Here is a 20318-nt window from a genome sequence, read left to right on the forward strand (position 1 = left end):
AATCAAATACATCTTCACCATTTTCAGCAGCATAAGCAGCACTGGCCCTGACACTAAAAATACAGCCAGCAAACTCCAAAATCACAATGAAGTTTCTCACACTTCAGTACATATTTAAAAGTATCTGGAGGGTATATTAAAAACACTCTTTCTTCCTTGTAAGGACAAAAAAATTTAAGTGAGCCAAAACACAGTCTTCTAACCTGGAAAGGTCAATCTTTCTGCCTTCAGCTGCACAGTAAATTTTTAACATGGGAGAAATCTGAGACCCACCATTTCAAAGGTCTGGGCTGGAAAAGGCAAGTTGGATCCGAATATTGGATCAGGCGTAGATACTTATCTATTTACAGTTTCTCTCAAGGTTCATGTTATTCAAGTTTCCTCCGGAGAATAAATGCCATCTTAATTAGGACTGTAAAATTTCTTTCATTCTTAAAATTAATTGGTGACTCGGACACCTGCAACCAACAATCAAGCTAATTTCAAGTTTATTTTCAAAATGTTACCACCAGACCAGAGTCCAAAAAGTAACTCATTCACTTCATGCTGTCTAGGAGTGTGCATGGAGGACAAAAACAAAGTACTGTGACTACTGGAAACAATTCTGTTTTATACAGTTTCCTGGACTTTGACTGAAGATGATTTGTCCAAAAAAAACCACACCAAAACCAAATAATTCTGTTGGGTTTAAACCAGAACTATCTGCCCAACTCGCATGTAGAAATAGGGTGTCATATCTCAGAATGAATGTGGTCTACTTTGGTGTCTACCGGCTGGGTACACCATCAAAGCCTTATTAAAATCAGAACTCCTCCAACAGGCCTTTCCTGATTAAGCCCTTATTTTCCCTACTCCCTTTCCCTTTTGCACTGCTTGGATCTCTAGCCTTTAAGCTCTTGATATTAAGCCCACCCACTGTACTTATGTTCTTATGGGTCATTTACTTTCACGTATCTGACTCCCCTTCTACAGGGCAAGCTCTTTGTGGACTGGGTACAGATCTACCAACTCTGTAGTATTGTATTTTTCCAAGAGCTCAGTATAGTACTCTTCATCCTGTAAGCACTCAACAATGGAGAACCACAACTCAGAGACAGCAAAGGTTTCCCTGCCACTAAAAGAAAACACCAGCACTCTAAAGATGGGAGGTAATCTTCACAAGGAAGGTTCTCCAATGCACTCCACTTTGGAGTGGCTCCGCCAGCCAGGAGTCCACTCCACTGTTTTGATCACCGTCACTTTCCGACAGCACACACATACTCTTAATAAAATATTGAACTCTAGTCCAACAGTGACAACATCCTCTTAGGCAGAAAGTTACTGTAATGAAAACATACTATACATGGTGGGGCAAACTTGACATTTTTGCTTCCACTATAGCCAATGGAACTGAAAAGCAATGTCTAAATTTAATTCTGAAAGTTTGCCAATTCAGAGTCAGTGTTACTATTAATCTCTCCTTTGACTCAGCGCCTTACCGTAGCATTTGCTGATGAAGTTTTGAGCTATGCCACATAGGGCTACCCATAATGGAAAAGTCTAAGCGAAGCATCAAAGTCGATTCACCTGTGCTGGGCAGCAGCATGGGAAAGAGTCAAACATTTTGAGCCAATGATCAAAATGTTGATCAAAGACAACGGCAGAGACTCAAGTTTTTACTGTGCAGAAGGCGGCAATACTAAACCACTTCCTTTTCTCTAGCAAGAAAAATCTATGGCTACACATAGCAGAATGTCTTTACGATAGATGGGGGGAAAAAATGGGGAAATATAAGGCCTGTGATGAACTGACCATATTGTTCAAGGGTGCATTCTTCATGAAGCTTTTTAAAAATATTTTTAAGTTTTTGATTAAATGTGAAAACAGGATAAATATCCCCAAGTAATCACAGTACAATAAGACTGTGAATGTAAAATGATCAATTTCCTGGTTTAACCTAATATGCCTATCTAGTCACCAAAAATCAAAGAAGGCTAGTGGGGAATCTTATGCATAAATGGCAAACAGCAGAAAAGGGAGAGATTTGGAGACGAGATTAAATTAAAACACGTCAGAAAGTAAACCAAAGTTGGCCCACAACGTAGTGAAAAAATCTGAATGGTATTTCATTAGTGAGTTGCCAACAATTGGTGAATCTTGTTAATGACTGCTATTGTCACACAGTGCTATCTCATAGAAGCCTTTATCTTGGAAAATAAATACCTACAGGAAGAAAAGCCTTGTCACTATGTATAAATGAATAGAGAGCAAGAAGCAGCCACACTTCAGGGAGCAGAGAAAGGATATCTGTTCTTTATTGGACATGGCAAGATCATTTAACAAAAGAAAAAAAACCCAATAAACCAACCCAAACATTTGTACAGCTTGATGACAGCTGTCAATGCTCACGTGTAAGGCTACTCAATACATAATGAATTAGATAAGATACAGCTGAAGAGGTTCTGTCTGAAATCTCTCAAACCATAAATCAAAGAGTTTGAGAAACCAAAACTGAGCCCCTCCAGCAAGTCACAAAGCATATTCATCCCAAGATTAACATTAGCTGCATTTTTATTTTTGCATGGAGTGGACCTCTGGTACAGAATTACTGAAACAGTAAGCTGGCTCCCCGGGCATCTACCTATAAAAAGAGAGTAGCACTGATCGAAAGGACCACAGAAAGCGGATATCCACTGCCAAATGGCCCTGTAATAAAGATGGTTCTGCAATCAACTGCAAGCATTTCTAGCTTAAGCATTCTGCAACATTCCTCTAATTAAGTGTCACTGTCTCCCATGCTAGATAGATGATCACTATGCACCAACACAGGTAGAAAGGGGTCAGCAGTCATGTCACCAGATATATTAGCTGTTCCATTTGGCACAAGGGTCATGATTCACCCAAATCAGCTTCAGACTCAGGGAAGACTGAGAGAATTCAAGCAAGAAGAAAATAGCAATTCAGAAGTTTAACTGGCTCTGAGCAACTTGCTAGCCAAGACTCAGATACACAATAGATAACTGCAAGTCCGGTCCTTTGCTCCTGAAGCCCTCTTGTCACTTAAGGAGGTGTAGGCTCTCGCTGCCTGAGCAGGCATGTTTGCAACAATGAATGATATGTCACAGAGGATGGCCAAGCCATAACAGGGCAGTGCATCACTTAAGTGCTTGGTAAGGAGAGAGAGAGAAAAAAAAACCCACAAAACTGTTCAGCACTTGACATTTGTTTAGACCAGGCTGGTAGGACGCCACTGACTTGGTCAACCAAGTATTTCTCAACAATGACAGTCTCCAAAATGAGAATTGTTTCTCACCAGATTTGAAATAATCTGGAAACTAAAACTGGAATCTGTGAATATAAGGAGAGGAGAAGGAAGGGAAAAGAGGCAGGATGGCAGCAATACACTTCCCGCTGGGAAAAAGACGTTCGCAGACAATAGCAGCAGGGAAACGCTCCAATGTAACTGACCATCAATAATTTCAAACCACAGTTAAGATTTAAACTAATTTCTGAATTGTTATCCTGGCTCATAACAGGTACCCATCTTTGATTCCATCACAAATGAGACCATTTCATAAAGACAGACTATACTCTAGCATAAAATTTATAATTAATTAAATCATCACACTCTGGGGACTTTGGATTCCTAGGCAGGATACATACATGATGTGCAGGATTTGTTTGCTTTAGGGATGTTGGCTTTTGGGATTTTTTTTTTTTTTTTTGAAGTGACAGAGTAAGAATAAGAGCAAGTCTCCATTCAAAGGATAATTCATCTTCATCTAATATGAATTTCATTTGGACAACAATTACATTTTGTTATGGATAAAAGTGGCTAGTGGAAAGCTTTCTAAAATTCAAAGCTACGGGCAGGCATTCTAAAAAATAATGTTAAATTTATAACGGTAGAAACCAATACAGTCAAAGGTCATCTCAATTCATGTTCCATTTCAAAGTGTTCAAGAAATACAGAAATTTGGTATAGATCTGTTATGGACTGGAGGACAGAGTTTCATTATCTTAATGTATATTTTTTAAAGTACAGTGGTTAGAGAAGGGGAGTTTGATTTAAATTTTCTGTGCTATTTAGGCCCAGTTGCTCCCTTCTACTCGATTTTCAAACAAAGGATCCCATAAAAGGATCTTCTCTCTGCTTCTCTTCTTACTAACCTTACGGTGTTAATAAGGTCTTTTCAGACAAATCTTTTGAATAAGCTTAAAATTAGCAATTCCTAACCAATTTTCCTCCCCCAAAAGTTAACAGTCCTGTAGCAAAGGCAATTGAACTGAATCAGCAACCTTTGATCAATGTTCTATTACTACTGAAAAACAATTTCACCAATTAGTACAAGTTTTGTAGACAAATGAAATAGTAATATAAATACTTTTTAAAGAATTGAGCCTGTTAAATTATTTATCCTAAAAGAAATTAATCTCTGCTATGAAGTGCTCAGCAACATAAATCAACTGCAAGACAAACAAATGTTTGTACCCAAACAAATGTTGGGGAAACATAACGGTTATCTTCTGTTAATGGAGGAGTGTAAAGACGTTAATACGTCAAAAACATGGAAGGAGCTTAAATTTTGTTACCATCAGGGGAGGGTGACACAACCCCTCAGAATAAGTGGAGTTGCTTTTGTCTCCAAAAGAAGTACTCCGGTGGGGATATTTGAGGTTATGAACATGAAGTCCCACAGTTTTTTCTCACTTTTGGCTGCAAATTGCAGTCCACACAGTATTCCCACAAAAATTCCAGATATTGTAGTGCAAGCAAACCAAAGAAATAAATATTTCAAAAGCCATTCCTCTGTCCTCAAAGAAACTTTTTTCCACTAAAAGTGTCCTTTCAAAAGGTAACAATTGTTTTTTAACTGAAAATTAACAGAAACAATGTTTGATGTTTGACAGATTAATGTTTCACAGCATAACTGTAGCAATAATTTACACTGCATTCCTAATTCATAATTCATTTATTAACAGTGTACAAAGAAGGTCCTTAGTTATACCTATTTTATAAAGTCTGGAAGATCAATATAAATACTGCTCCAGAAATTAAAAAAAGTGTTTTATACCCCAAACTTCCAAATTTCCAGCTTCGTGTCCTGTTCTACTGTTATAATCAGTAAAAACCTTAACGGCGCAGAGGTTCAAGTTTTCGTAACTTCAGTGATGCGTTGGATGACAAAGCATCTTGGTTTGAAGAACTCACTGTATCTGAAGACTGGAACAATACTCTACCTCGGTGATTAAATACATAAAAAGATGGATGGTTCCTTAATGTATCAAATGTCCTTAAAAATAGATTTTGGAAAGAGATGAACATATTTTAGGTGAGCATTTACAGTCATGCTTGGAAAGAAGCATTTTTTAAAGCTGTCTCTGAAGTCTGCCATGATCTGCTATTCAAGCATAATGTCAATTCATCCAGAGCTAAGATTTAGAAAAATCTGGATTTAGAAATGGCAAATGTTTTTTGCTACAGACAAATCCATGAAACGAAAAGATAAATGGTATTCAGCACATACCAGATCTATACATGCACCATGAACCAAATTTCCCCATCCAAATTGGCTTCGTCCAGGAACTTTCTAGCTTCCAATTTTTTTTTAAATGCCCCACATCCTCCTTCCAGGAGGCCCCCAGTAGTAAAACTAGTGGGACAAATGCCTATTAGAAGGGTTTGCTATAAATCTAAATCTACCAACCTACTTCCTACAATAGCTTTGTCTGGGTATGGTCTCAGAATGATTTTCTCTCGGCTAAAATTCTTCACTGAGCCTTTATTGGCTTTCAGTCAATTTCCTTCTTAAATCTCACTGTTCTAAAGAATAACCAGTGTACACATCTGCTTCCCAACTTATTTCAATTCTCCACGTTCAAGGAGAATTACCTTTTGGCTCTGGGAAGCAAATCTGTTACCCAATGTCATTCCTTTTCCATTTCAGCCTCCGACCCCTTTCCTTTCTCCTGCTCTCCGATCACTCACAACTGCCCCTATATTCAAACCACTCTTAAAAATCCCACTTCCTCCAATATGTTTCCCCAGATTAATTCCCAGCATCCTAAATTGCTTAAAGCCATCAGCCACCCTAAGAACACATTTATTCAATTGTTCACTCAATTATACTGACTATTCTATTTGTACCTATTTTCATGTTTATCTTCCCAGTTTCCCAGAGTGAAAGCTCCTTGTAGGCAGAAGGTGACACTCCTTTGTTCTGTTCTTCCCAAGCGTTTAGTACAGTGCATTCAGTGGGCACTCAATAAAGCCTATTATTATTACTACTCCTCTTATCTAGTTTGCTGATATCCTGTTAAAGCAAGCTTTAGGATCATAAGGAAAAAAATGAAATTTTACATTAACTACAAAGAGACTTAAAAAAGACATACTTATTTTTTAGTTCTGAAGTGGCATCCATGTCTTTAAACTCGCCAGCGATATGTACTATACCGTAACAGGTAACTGCAAAGGCCAACAGGGTTTGAAGAACTATCTACAAATACAAAGAAGAGAGATGATCAAACATACAGTTTCTAACAAAAACAACAACGAAAAAGATATCATCCCCTGCTTCTTTCTGCCTACAACTGTTGTTCCCTTAATCTCTTTTAGAAAGAATAACTGGATTTCTCATTTGAAAAGGTTAGTGTTCTAGCTACACTGGGTTTACCCACATTTCCTTCTGATAAACAGCTATAAAACAGTGTTGTGAACTGTAAAAGTCAGTGAAAAGAAATTACGACTTAGGTTAAAGTGTAACTTGCTCTGTGTGTGAGAATAATTAGGAGAATTATACAAGTTTAAAGATTTAAGAATTTTAATGTGGGCTGGTCCCATGATGTCTCGCCAACAAATATCCCCCCCTAAACACACACTGGGTAGTGAGAAGATTTGAATTATGGGATGGTGGGGGAATTCAACTCGGCAGTTGCTTTCCTTAGGGTTGAACAGAGCTTACATCTGATCAGCTTCTAGATCAAGGTTCAGGCTTCGTTTTTTTTTAAATAAGGCTCTTCCTTGATAATCACACAAAAAAGAGTAGAGTTTAAAACTGTACTGGAGGGAACAGCAGACAATGGGCAGCTATGTCATTAAAATGTTTTTAGCAGAAAGTGCCCAGACGCTCATTTACTCATAAACTTGAGTTTTATAAATTCTAGATCAGAGTCAGCACAGAGGAAAATCTGAAACAATCCTGAGCATCTTTCCCTTCTTATTCTGCAGCCCAGAAACTCTATAGACTGCCCTCCTCAGAGTAGCACTGGATGACAACACTACCAACTGTGTTGCACTGTACTCTCCAAAGTGCTCTGCACAGAGTAAGCACTCAATAAATGTGATTGATTGTGGCCCACAAAAAAGTTGACCACTGCAGGGAGCAGAAGAATTTGGCTACAATCGAGACGTCCATCCCCCATTTTTTCAGTTCCTGGCTGAAGGATCGGCGGCTGCTGCTTGCCAGGATTCGGGGGGCCACTCTGAACCCCAGCCCCCTCAGGGTGGGAAATCGATTAGACTGTAAGCCTGTCAAAGGGCAGGGACTGTCTCTGTTACCGATTTGTACATTCCAAGCGCTTAGTACAGTGCTCTGCACATAGTAAGCGCTCAATAAATACTATTGAATGAATGAATGAAATCCAGAGCATGGCAGAAGCAGTGGCTATTTCTCCAACTAAGAGCCGAGCAGCTCGCCTCACCAAGTCTGGGGAAGGCTGTTTTGGCCACATTTGCTGTGCAAGGGAATGTCTGCTGATACTCTTGTATTGTAGTCTCCCAGGTGCTTAGCACAGTGCTATGCACATAGTATGCGCTTAAGACATTCCAGTGATTGATTGAATGAGTCTGTTTTTGACAGAGTGGGCTCGCTCTCTCTCTCTCTCTCTCTCTCATTTTCCCTTTCTTGCCTTTTAGTTTCTCTCGAACCTTTGCCTCCAAAGAAGCCCCAACCACTATCTGCAAAATAATAAAAAGGGAGAACTGGCATGGTCTAGTGGAAAGAGCACAGACCTGGGAGTCAGAGGACCTGGGTTCTAATCCCGGCTCTGCCGCTTGCCTGTTGGGTGACTATGCTCACGTAATTTAACTCTCATTTGCCTCAGTTTCCTCATCGGTAAAATGGGGATGAAATACTTGTTGTTCTTTGCTCCTCAGACTGTGAGCCCCATGTGGGACAAGGGCTAAGTCTGGTCTGATTATCTGGTATCTAATCCAGTGCTTAGTAAAATGCTTGGCACATGATGAGTACTTAAATGCTAAAATTATTATTATTCTATTCACCAATTTGATTTCCTTTTGTTCTATTTTTAGTAGTAGTGAATTAATTTGTTAAAAATTACAGGTAAGTTATTAGTATTACATTTTTCAAAGTATGGCCCACATGACTGTACAGCTGCACAACCACTCATAGCAATCACACACATATTTAACATACCCTCTTACCCAACTACTAACTCAACCACAACTACTTTTCCTTCTCTCTCCTGACAAATTATCTTGTCTGCCCCAGTAAACACCTTGTGGACACGTGTCATGTCTACTAACTCTCTTATGCTTTCTCAAGTGCTCGGGACACAGCTGATACCCTGTAAGCACTATTAACTGATAGAGGGCTATCCACAAGAATGAATTCAGCATGCCTTTCGTAAAGCAGAGGCTAATGGGATATTGGAAGGATCAAATCTTCATACGAGGCAGAAACTCAGTAAAAATAGGTACAGTAGTGTCTTAAGGCAGTTCTAAGGATCAAACAGGAAAATCATTTCTGCAGGAATTTGGAACATTCAATAAAATATGAAAGATACCAATTTTGTCCCAACAAGGGATTGAGCGAAAAATGACTTGTGAAAAATAGCAAAACACTAAGTGATGTCTAAACACTAAAAATGTTTCCAATTATTTTAAACAATTTTAAAAATGCCACTTACGTCTACTGGCAGTGTTTCATCTTCTTTTTCTGTTAATCGCATATAAGAACGATCTGTGAAGCAAAATCAAAATAATTTGACTGAAAACTTTCTTCTCTTACAGCAAGTAGATTAATATTAGGGGGTGGGACGATATAGACCCATTCATATTTCAGGCTTCTAAAAACGATCTCTACTTTTCTTTCCTTTTATGGTCCTTCTCTTTTGCCTTCAAAATTATAACATGCTTTGTTTCCTTTAAAAAAGGGAATGAAAACTAGGACAGGGCAATAATGAGCTGGGATATCTAGAATAAATTTCCTCCCTATTCCCCAAGAAAACTGAACACATGCCTACTCAAAAGGAAACAGAGTACTTACTGCGGTGCAAATTGAGAACGTTGGATAGAAAATGTCACAGTCAAATTTTGGAAAACTCAGTTGGCATGATAAAAATTTTAAGGCATCAACTGCATTTTTCGGATAGGACAAGGTCCCCCAAATCATAAAGTAAGCAGTGAGAGAGCCAGATCTCAAAACTCTATGTTCTCTCTTGTTGTTACCTTACTTATCTTATTACTCATACAGAACTGCAAGAACATTAAAGCAAATTTAAAATAAAGCACATTTAAAATACATGGCTTACACTCACCCTACTATTTAATTAAAGACATCCGGGACTAATGGCTTTTTGGAGCCTTGGGATTGAGTTTCCGTTCAGTATTTTTTGAATGAGAATGTATTTGGATCAATTATTGCAGCTAATTTTTACACTGAATTTAAAATGTATAAGCTTTGACATAGGAACTGGGTAAACTAAACTATGCCTTTACCAGAGGAAGGAAGGGAGGGGTCATATCCCAGAGTGTTGTACCATTATCTTATGAGCATTATATGTGATTGCTGTCTTCCATCTCTGAGCTTGATGTCTAATATGCATTAGAACTTGCTACCTTATTCCTACAGATTGTGGCCAAAATCAATTTTCTTTTACAGTGCTGAAGCCAAGCTTTGAAAGAGTTTAGGAAATCTCCTTATACTTAACAGCTAAATTATCTTAAAAGTGCTAAAGTGTTACTGGAACAAAATCAAGTGTTACTGGAATAAAAATTAGAAAGAACATTCAGGCAACATATTCACGTGACTTGAAGATTCAGCTTCCAAGGTTAGAGCCCCATACAATTGGACACTAGAAGATGCAGATGAAATCCTTTCAGAAATTCAAGCAGTTTTCATACACAAATGACTGCTGAAAATAGTGTCACCTTAAGTCAGAAGAGTTCCCAACCTGAATGTTATTAATTGGGGAGTGTGCTCATTATCCAATTAACCCCCTCCACCCTAGTCAAGTTATACCATCAGCTACACCTAGTACCGATGTGCGTCTATTTCATTTAGGTATTCATTCAAAATTTGTCTATTTTTTTTTCCATTAGTTAAATCTATTCTTCTAATCTTTCTCCTCTTGTATGCCCACAAACTAGCTGCCTTCACCCATTAAATTGTAAGTTCCTTGATTTTCTACTAAAACAGGGTCTTCTATTTTTTAAATACTTTATTGTATGTTCTCAAGCACCCCCTAAAGTGCTCCAATGACTGTAGTTGCTGAAAAACATACATGAGGAGCCTAATAGTATGCTTTTTCGTAATGCCAAAAAGTGATTATTCAAGTGACTCCTGACCCACCGAGATGGAGATATTGCACTGTAACTCTGCATACTGCAAATCTGAGCATGTGACTTCAACGAAAGCCATGCCAATGTCAAAAGCAACTTCAGTGTTGTGCAGTTTAAATCAAGAAGCACTTGTAGTCAGCCTTCCCTAGCCAGGACCAAAATACAAATAGCTTAGATGTACCTAAAAGCTACCTAAGCCAGCAATCTTGGGGTTGAAATTCTATAAAGTCACGTCTTACAGAATAAGAAATAAGATGGGAAGGATACAAATTATTCTAAATTTCACTGGTTTCGTTCAATTATGCGTTCTTCCTCACCCCACTACCAACCACCCTTTCAAGAGTTGGAGAAATAATAATAATAATGATGGTATTTGTTAAGCGCTTACTATATGCCAGGCACTTTGCTAAGTGGTGGGGTGGATACCCCGGCAGCAGAGTTTAGTGAAAAGCACATGGGCTTGGGAGTCTGAGGTTGTGGGTTCCAAATTCCGGCTTCCGGCTCTGCCACTTGTCAGCTGTATGACTTTGGGCAAGTCACTTCACTTCTCTGTGCCTCAGTTACCTAATCTGTCAAATGAGGTTTGAGACTGTAAGCCCCACGTGGAACAACCTGATCACCTTGAATCTACCCCAGGGCTTAGAACAGTGCTTGGCACATGGTAAGCGCTTAACAAATACCATCGTTATTATTATTACAAGCAAATCAAGTTGGTCACAGTCCCGGTCCCACAGGGGGGCTCGCAGTCTCAATCCTCATTTTACAGATGAGGTAAATGAGGCACAGAGAAGCAAAGTGATTTGCCCAAGATCACACAGAAGAACAAGATCAAGCTCCACAACCTCCTCAGTCCTCCAGAAGCCCCAATCTCCTTGACGATTTTCCTCCCTGCCTCATTCAGGTGGCTGTCTGAACCTCCCCGGCCACCCTCATTCCGCTGACCCAATTCACAGTGTCTCCCACTGGGTGGATTCCTCCTGGGACCGGATGTCTCCTGTGTGGCCTTGGGCAAGTCATTTCACTTCTCTGGGCCTCAGTGACCTCATCTGGACAATGTGAGCCCCACATGGGCCAGGATCTGTGCCCAACCTGATTTGCTTGTATCCATCCCAGCGCTCAGCATAGTGCCTGGCACCTGAGCGAAGCAGCATGGCTCAGCAGAAAGAGCTGGGCTTGGGAGTCAGAGGTCATGGGTTCTAATCCAGGCTGCCCTGCTTGTCAGCTGTGTGACCATGGGCAAGTCACTTCACCTCTCTGTGCCTCAGTTACCTCACCTGCAAAATGGGGATGAAGACTGTGAGCCCTACTTGGGACAACCTGATTACCTTCTATCTACCTCAGCGCTTAGAACAGTGCTTGGCACATAGTAAGCGCTTACCAAATACCCACATTATCATTATTAACAAGAACCACAATTATTAGGTGAAAGAGCATGGCCTCGGGGCAAGAGCCCCGGCTTGGGAGTCGGAGGTCGTGGGTTCTAATCCCGCCTCTGCGGCTTGTCTGCTGGGTGACCTTGGGCAAATCCCTTCACTTCTCTGCGCCTCAGTTCCCTCATCTGAAAAATGGGGAGTAAGACTGTGAGCCTCACTGTGAGCCCTGCCCGGCCGTGGTGGTCCTTCTCAGTCCTGCCTGGCCCAGCTGGTCCTCCTCAGCCCTGCCTGGCCATGGTGGTCCTCCTCAGCCCTGCCCGGCCATGGTGGTCCTCTTCAGCCCTGCCCGGCCGTGACGGTCCTTGCCAGTCCTGTCCACCCTCAGCCCTGCCCTCCTCATCGCTGGCCGGCCAAGGTGTCCTTTCTCAGCCCTGCCCGACCATGGTGGTCCTTCTCAGCCCTGCCCTCCTCATCGCTGGCCGGCCATGGTGTCCTTCCTCAGCCCTGCCCGACCATGGTGGTCCTTCTGTCCTGTCCACCCTCAGCCCTGCCCGACCATGGTGTCCCTCCTCATCGCTGGCCGGCCACGGTGTCCCTCCTCAGCCCTGCCCGGCCGTGACGGTCCTTGCCAGTCCTGTCCACCCTCAGCCCTGCCCTCCTCATCGCTGGCCGGCCACGGTGTCCCTCCTCAGCGCTGGCCGGCCACGGTGTCCCTCCTCAGCCCTGCCCGGCCGTGCCGGTCCTTCTCATCCCTGCCCTGGTGTCCCTCCTCAGCCCCGCCCGGCCTGTGCCCGCGATAGGGCCGGAAGGGCCGGGCCCCGGCGGGGTCCGGGTCCCTTACGTTGAGCGGCGGAGAAGGCCGCGTGGGCCAGCGCGAAGAGCCCGATCCCCACCAGCCCCTTCCACAGCGAAGCCGCCATCATCCCCGGGACGGCGGCGGCGAATCCTCGTCGTCGTCCTCGTCCTCTTCCCCGCTAGGCCGGCGGCGGCGCGGGAGGATGACGTCACGGCTCCGCGACCGCCGGCGGCGGCCCCCTGGGGGGAGGGAGGAGGGAGGAGGGGGGAGGGGGGAGGGGGGAGGGGGGAGGGGGGAGGGGGGAGGAGGGAGGAGGGAGGAGGGAGGAGGGAGGAGGGAGGAGGGAGGGAAAAGGACCCGCCCGGCTCCAAGGCGGCGGCGGCAGAAGTAGCCGCTCGCTCGCTCGCTCGCATCCGAATCATAATAATAATGTTGGTATTCGTTAAGCGCTTATTATGTGCCGAGCACTGTTCTAAGCGCTGGGGGAGAGACAGGGTCATCGGGTCGTCGGAGGCTCACAGTCTTCATCCCCATTTGACAGATGAGGTCACTGAGGCACCGAGAAGAAGAAGAATAATGATTGGTATTGGTTAAGCGCTTATTCTGTGCCGAGCACGGTTCTAAGCGCTGGGGGAGAGACAGGGTCATCGGGTCGTCGGAGGCTCACAGTCTTCATCCCCATTTGACAGATGAGGTCACTGAGGCACCGAGAAGAAGAAGAATAACGATTGGTATTGGTTAAGCGCTTATTCTGTGCCGAGCACGGTTCTAAGCGCTGCGGGAGAGACAGGGTCATCGGGTCGTCGGAGGCTCACAGTCTTCATCCCCATTTGACAGATGAGGTCACTGAGGCACCGAGAAGAATAATAATAATAAGATTGGTATTGGTTAAGCGCTTACTCTGTGCAGAGCACTGTTCTAAGCGCTGGGGGAGAGACAGGGTCATCGGGTCGTCCCACGGGAGGCTCACAGTCTTCATCCCCATTTGACAGATGAGGTCACTGAGGCACAGAGAAGTGAAGTGACTTGCCCACAGTCACACAGCTGACCAGTGGCAGAGCTGGGATTCGAACCCGTGACCTCTGACTCCCCAGCCCGGGCTCTTTCCACTGAACCACCCTGCTTGCCCACAGTCACACAGCTGACAAGTGGCAGAGTCGGAATTCGAACCCATGACCTCTGACTCCCCAGCCCGGGCTCTTGCCACTGGGCCACACTGCTGCTCCAATGGCCGCCGGCGGGCCGCTCGGGGAAGCTGAAGGGCCAAGGCTGGGACGGGGACAGGGAAGGGAGTGTCCAATATAAGGGGGCGGTGCCTGGCTCTGGGGGTGTGGCCTTGGGGGAAGGACGTGCCCAAGGCCGAGAGGGGCGGGGTTGGAATTTGGAGCGACGCTCCTGATACATAAGATTGTGGTATTTGTTAAGCGCTTACTATGTGCAAAGCACTGTTCTAAGCGCTGGGGGCTACAAGGTGATCAGTTTGTCCCACGTGGGGCTCACAGTTTTAATCCCCATTTGACAGATGAGGTAACTGAGGCACAGAGAAGTTAAGCGACTTGCCCAAGGTCACACAGCTGACTAGTGGCGGAGCCGGGATTAGAACCCGTGATCTCTGACTCCCAAGCCTGCGCTCTTTCCACTGAGCCATGCTGCTTCTGCTGGGCCCTGCCTCCAGGCAGTTGGAGAATTTATTCATCCATCCATTTATTCTATCATATCTAATAATAATAATAATAATGTTGGTATTTGTTAAGCGCTTACTATATGCAGAGCACTGTTCTAAGCACTAGGGGAGATAGAGTCATCAGGTTGTCCCACGTGAGGCTCGCAGTCTTCATCCCCATTTTGCAGATGAGGGAACTGAGGCACAGAGAAGTGAAGGGACTTGCCCACAGTCACCCAGCTGACAAGTGGCAGAACAGGGATTCAAACCTATGACCTCTGACTCCCAAGCCCGTGCTCTTTCCACTGAGCCACCTTGCTTCTCTATTGAGCACTTACTGTGTGCAGAGCACTGGACTAAGAGCTTGGAAAATACAATTCGGCAATAGAGAAAGACAATCCCTGCCAAGGTCTTTTGCTGAGGGGCTGGAAAGGCCGAAGGAGCAATCCACGCTATTGTTTCCTAATAATAATAATAATAATTAAAAACAGTGGTATTAAGTGCTTACTATGTGCGGGGCTAAGTGCTAAGGTAGATATACAAGATAATGAGGTTGGACACAGTCCCTGTCCCACATAGGGCTCACAGTCTTAATCCCCATTTTACAGGTGAGGTCACTGAAGCACTGAGAAGTTATGTGACTTGCCCAAGGTCAAACAACATACACGTGACAGAGCCAGGCTTAGAACCCCCTCTAGACTGTAAAGGCAGGGCATGTGGGCAGGGAATATGTCTGTTTCTTGTTTTGTTATACTCTCCCAAGTGCTTAGAATAGTGCTCTGCATACAGTAAGCGCTCAAGAAATAAGACTGAATGAACCCAGGTCCTATGACTGTCAATCCTGTGCTCCTTCCATCATGCACATCCTTTATGCTGCTTCTGAGAAAATTTTGGTTCTCAGACATCCCTCAGTGCCTAGTCTGGGGTGTCCCATACATTCAGGGCTTTATCCAAGAAAAGGGACCCACTGAACCAGAACCAGTTGGCCACATCTTTACCTTTGATCCTTTACACCTCATCATCAACATCATCAATGGTATTTATTAAGCACACTGCATTAAACGTTTGGAAAAGTACAATAGAGTTGCTAGACACATTCCCTGTCCACAACGAGTTTAGAGATTTTCACCCCACCCCAGCCTACACATGCCTGTCTACTTGATTTGTTCTGTTTTTTGTCTGTCTCCCCCTTCTAGACTGTGAGCCCATTGTTGGGTTAGGATTGCCTCTATTTGTTGCCAAATTGTACTTTCCAAACGCTTAGTACAGTGCTCTTAAAGCTGGGTTTGGCAGGGTGAGGATTGTAGGATGGCAGAGGACTCGGGGCAGATTATTCTAGGAAAAGGGACAAGTTGAATATAGGACTTGGCTGGGGGAATAGAAGGACTGTGAATGGGAGTGAGAGCAAGTAGGTTTGCCAAAGCTAGGAGAGAAGTCTGGGTAGAAGGAGCAAGAGAGAAATGTAGTTTGAAGGGTGGAGCTAGGGTGGCTCACCTCAAAGCGGTTTCAGAATGGGGAAAGTAAATAACACTATTTAAACAATGTTTTCTTCTGCATTCAAATGGAAATGTTCTCTAAAGTTCCAGGAAAATATAATGATTATAATCAAGAGTTGAAAACTGGAGCATGCACAGGGTCCCAGAGATCATCTCTTCCAGGCTGAGACATATCCTTGCTGTTTATCAGCTAAAGTACCAATGAAATAACTCTCCACTTTGGCAATAGGCAACATAAGTTTGTTTTGTCTGCTCCTAGGAATTCAAATGCTGCTTCTCTAGGGTAGAGATTTTGAGTTTTCTTGGGCTATTAGAGCAAATGACTAGGGAATGCACCACTGGGAATAACTCAAATCCAGAGAATTGTATCTAAAACCAAGGTAAATGGTAACCACGAGTGGGAATACCTTAGATTCCCTGTAGAGATTAATCTTTTTGTATATCTTTTGGCATAACTCCCATACTACATCATTAGTGAGCCTTTTTTTTTTTTTGTATGAGAACTTGAAGGGATAATCGCTCCTTCAGTAAGGAAAAATTTCTCTTGGGCCCAATAACTAGACGAATGAGCATCAAGAGAAAAGCAAACCCCAAGAAGGAGCAAACTGAAAACGTAAACTCCTTAAACACAGATTATGTCTTTGAAGGCTAGAAGAGGGCAACCGAACAAATCAGTTCACTGGGATCATCACCTTATTCATTTTAAACAAAGCACTTTACTAGATTAATAGCTGTACAATAAGTACCCAATCCATACAAGCGTAAATTGATTTACACTATAAATCAAAGATCTAGTCCCTGCCAAGGGGGAGAGCTGGTTTATCGCCTATCCAGGACTGATATGGCACTGGATGTCTTTATGTCTGATATTTTTATCTTAAAAGCCCAGCCTCCCTCCACTTTGGCTTTTGCTGAGGGAAACGCAACCCTACTTACAGAGATCTAGGGAAGGGGCACAAAGACTGCTGGAGCAAGTGGGAGGGGTCGCGGTCCTCCAGGCAGAACCGGAGAATGGATTCTCTGCACATTTCCATAAAAGATTTCTTATGATGTCATAGCTTTATTACATAACCCCTTGTAGCACCTGTTACTTCTGGGTCAGCAATGACACATCTGATATCCACGAATGCCGTTAGTGGCCACCCTAGGGGAGAGAAGGAAACATAAAATAGGAACAAGAGAACGGATGTAGATGCAAATAACTGAAACTAAACTAGCTAACTCAATATATAAATGAGTTGTTCACCTTTGATTTGAAGATCATGAAAGTGTATCCATCCAGATCCATTTCATCGTCTCAGGCCCTGCTCCAGCCTGGGTGGGGTGAGAAATATTCATCCATTCATTCGCTCACTCACTCATTCAATGGTACCTCTCCAGTGTTTGGGAGTCAGAGGTCATGGGTTCTAATCCTGGCTCTGCCATTTGCCAGCTGTGTGACCTTGGGTAAGTTACTTAATTAACTTCTCTGAGTCTTAGTTACTTCATCTGTAAATTGGGGATGAAGACTGTGAGCCCCACGTGGGACAACCCGATCACCTTGTATCCCCCCTGCGCTTAAAACAGTGCTTTGCATGTAGCAAGTGTTTAACAAATACCACCATTATTATTATCATTTGAAAACCAGGCTACTTGCTATAAATCCAAATTTCTCACCACCCTAATGTGTGTTGTTGAAAACACACTCAGTTCTCTAACAGTGACTTATCCCAAATGCATAGTGAACACAATTGTTGTGGCAGGACTGAGTGTGTTGCAGGGTTTTTTTTGGTTGGTTCCTGTCATTTTCTCCAGAATCCCACAGATAAAGGAGACCTCTAGACTGTTAGCTCGTTATGGCAGGGGGAATGTGTCTGTTTATTGTTGTATTGTGCTCTCCCAAGCGCTTAGTACGGGGCTCTGACCACAGTAAGTGCTCAATAAATATGACTGAATGAATGGGAGTCAGAAGGAGCTGGGTTCTAATGTTGCTCTGTCACGTGTCTGCTGTGTGACCTTGGGTAAGTCCCTTCACTTCCTCTGAGCCTCAGTAACCTCATCTGAAAATGGGGATTAAGACCGTCAGCCCCATGTAGGAGGTGGACTATGTCCACCTTGATTAATTTGGATCTCCCCTGGCATTTAGAAGTGTGTGGCACATAGTAAGCGCTTAACAAATACCATAAAAAAAAGATAGAATACACAATTCTGGATAATTTTGCTAAAAGTTGGGTCAACCACCTTGGCTCAGGACCGAACCATCTGTCTCTAACATTGCTCCTGGTTCGTGGCTCAGTGGAAAGAGGCCGGGCTTGGGAGTCAGAGGTCGTGGGTTCTAATCCCGGCTCCGCCACGTGTCAGCTGTGCGACCTGGGGCAAGTCACTCACTTCTCTGGGCCTCAGTTCCCTCATCTGGAAAACGGGGATGAAGACTGGGAGTCCCACGTGGGACCACCTGATCAGCTTGCATCCTCCCCAGCGCTTAGAACAGGGCTTGGCACATAGTAGGCGCTTAACAAATGCCAGCATTGTTATTATTAATCGAAATTTCGACTAAAGAGGCGACTTGGAGGGCCCAAGCCCGTGGCAAACTGAGGGGTGACCACGAGAGGCCTTTGGAAAGGACTGAGTCTGCGCAGTAGCGCCCCTTTCCCCCTCCCGCGGGGCTGCTCCCTCAGGCTCCTCCCCCCCCCGCGGGGCTGTTCTCTCAGGCCCCGCCCCCTCCCCCGGTGGGCTGTTCTCTCAGGTCCCGCCCTCTCCTCCCCCCGCGGGGCTGTTCTCTCAGGCCCCGCCCCCTCCCCCGGTGGGCTGTTCTCTCAGGTCCCGCCCTCTCCTCCCCCCGCGGGGCTGTTCTATCTGGCCCCGCCCCTGCCTCTAGCCCCGCCCCTCCATCCTCCCCCCGCCGCGGGGCTGTTCTCTCAGGCCACGCCCCCTCCCCTCCGCAGACTGTTCTCTCAGGCCCCGCCCCTCCCCCCGCGAGGCTGTTCTCTCCGGCCCCGCCCCCTCCCCCTCCGCGGGGCTGTTCTCTCACGCCCCGCCCCTTCCCCCCCGCGGGGCTGTTCCCTCAGGTCCCGCCCCCTCCCCCGCGGGGCTGTTCTCTCACGCCCTCTCCCCCTCCCCCCGCCAGACTGCTCTTTCAGGCCCCTGTCTTGTTTCTGTTTATCGTCTTGATACTATTTGTCGAATTGATTCTATTTATCGCGATTCTGTTGTCTTGTTTTTGTCCGTCTCCCCCGATTAGACCGTGAGCCCGTCATGGGGCAGGGATGGTCTCTATCTGGTGCCAAATTGTCCATTCCAAGCCCTTAGTCCAGTGCTCTGCACATAGTAAGCGCTCAATAAATACTATTGAATGAATGAATAGTAAGTGTTCAATACATACTACTGAATGAAGGAATGATTAGCCGAGAGTAAGCGCTCAATAAATACTATTGAATGAATTTTTAGCAGATAGTAAGCGCTCAATAAATACTACGGAATGAATGCATGATTAGCAGAGAGTAAGTGCTCAATAAATACTATTGAATGAATGAATAGTAAGTGCTCAATAAATACTATTGGATGACTGAATAGTAAGCGCTCAATAAATACTATTGAATGAATGAATGATTAGCAGAGAGTAAGCACTCAATAAATACTACTACTAATAATAATGTTGGTATTTGTTAAGCGCTTACTATGTGCCGAGCACTGTTCTAAGCGCTGGGTTAGACACAGGGGAATCAGGTTGTCCCACATGGGGCTCACAGTCTTAGTCCCCATTTTACAGATGAGGTAACTGAGGCACCGAGAAGTTAAGTGACTTGCCCAAAATCACACAGCTGACAAGCGGCCAAGCCGGGATTCGAACCCATGACCTCTGGCTCCAAAGCCCATGCTCTTTCCCCTGAGCCACGCTGCTTCTTGAATGAATGAATAGTAAGTGCTCAATAAAGACTATGGAATGAATGAATGATTAGCCGAGAGTAAGCGCTCAATAAATACTATTGAATGAATGAATGAATAGAAAGCACTCAATAAAGACTACGGAATGAATGAATGATTGCCAGAGAGTAAGAGCTCAATAAATACTATTGAATGAATGAATGAATAGAAAGCACTCAATAAAGACTACGGAATGAATGATTAGCCGAGAGTAAGAGCTCAATAAATACTATTGAATGAATGAATAGAAAGCGCTCAATAAAGACTACGGAATGAATGAATGATTAGCCGAGAGTAAGCGCTCAATAAATACTATCAAATGAATGAATAGTAAGTGCTCAATAAATACTATTGAATGAATGAATGATTAGCGGAGAGTAAGCGCTCAATAAATACTATCAAATGAATGAATAGTAAGCGCTCAATAAATACTATTGAATGAATGAATGATTAGCCGAGAGTAAGCGCTCAATAAATACTATTGAATGAATGAATAGAAAGCGCTCAATAAAGACTACGGAATGAA

The 20318-nt window shown here is 44.0% G+C and overlaps 1 protein-coding gene and 1 long non-coding RNA gene across 2 annotated transcripts; both read right to left on the reverse strand.

The window, feature by feature from the left end:
- Positions 1-2263: 2263 nt before the first annotated feature.
- On the reverse strand, positions 2264-12932 carry MMGT1 (membrane magnesium transporter 1). The gene is made up of 4 exons (XM_001511414.5): positions 12776-12932; positions 8908-8960; positions 6373-6476; positions 2264-5273 (listed from the first exon to the last, which is right to left on the reverse strand). Exons 1-4 carry the CDS (start codon positions 12855-12857, stop codon positions 5114-5116), a joined length of 399 nt encoding a protein of 132 aa, XP_001511464.2. The 5' UTR covers positions 12858-12932; the 3' UTR covers positions 2264-5113.
- Positions 12933-16645: 3713 nt separating this feature from the next.
- LOC114812818 lies at positions 16646-18285 on the reverse strand. The gene is made up of 3 exons (XR_003760440.2): positions 18257-18285; positions 17136-17203; positions 16646-17033 (listed from the first exon to the last, which is right to left on the reverse strand). It is a non-coding gene; the product is annotated as an uncharacterized LOC114812818 (long non-coding RNA).
- Between the last annotated feature and the right edge of the window lie 2033 nt (positions 18286-20318).

Source organism: Ornithorhynchus anatinus, chromosome 6 (assembly GCF_004115215.2).
Source record: "Ornithorhynchus anatinus isolate Pmale09 chromosome 6, mOrnAna1.pri.v4, whole genome shotgun sequence".
Classification (NCBI taxonomy): Eukaryota; Metazoa; Chordata; class Mammalia; order Monotremata; family Ornithorhynchidae; genus Ornithorhynchus; species Ornithorhynchus anatinus.

What these genes read in the sequence shown, in the direction of transcription:
- MMGT1 (XM_001511414.5), bottom strand. Translation starts at nt 12,857, where the DNA reads ATGATGGCGGCTTCGCTGTGGAAGGGGCTGGTGGGGATCGGGCTCTTC. An exon ending in GGCCTTCTCCGCCGCTCAAC is followed by an intron (nt 8,961 to 12,775) that starts GTAAGGGACCCG and finishes TTTGCTTCACAG; the next exon opens with ATCGTTCTTATATGCGATTA. An exon ending in ATGAAACACTGCCAGTAGAC is followed by an intron (nt 6,477 to 8,907) that starts GTAAGTGGCATT and finishes TTGTATTTGTAG; the next exon opens with ATAGTTCTTCAAACCCTGTT.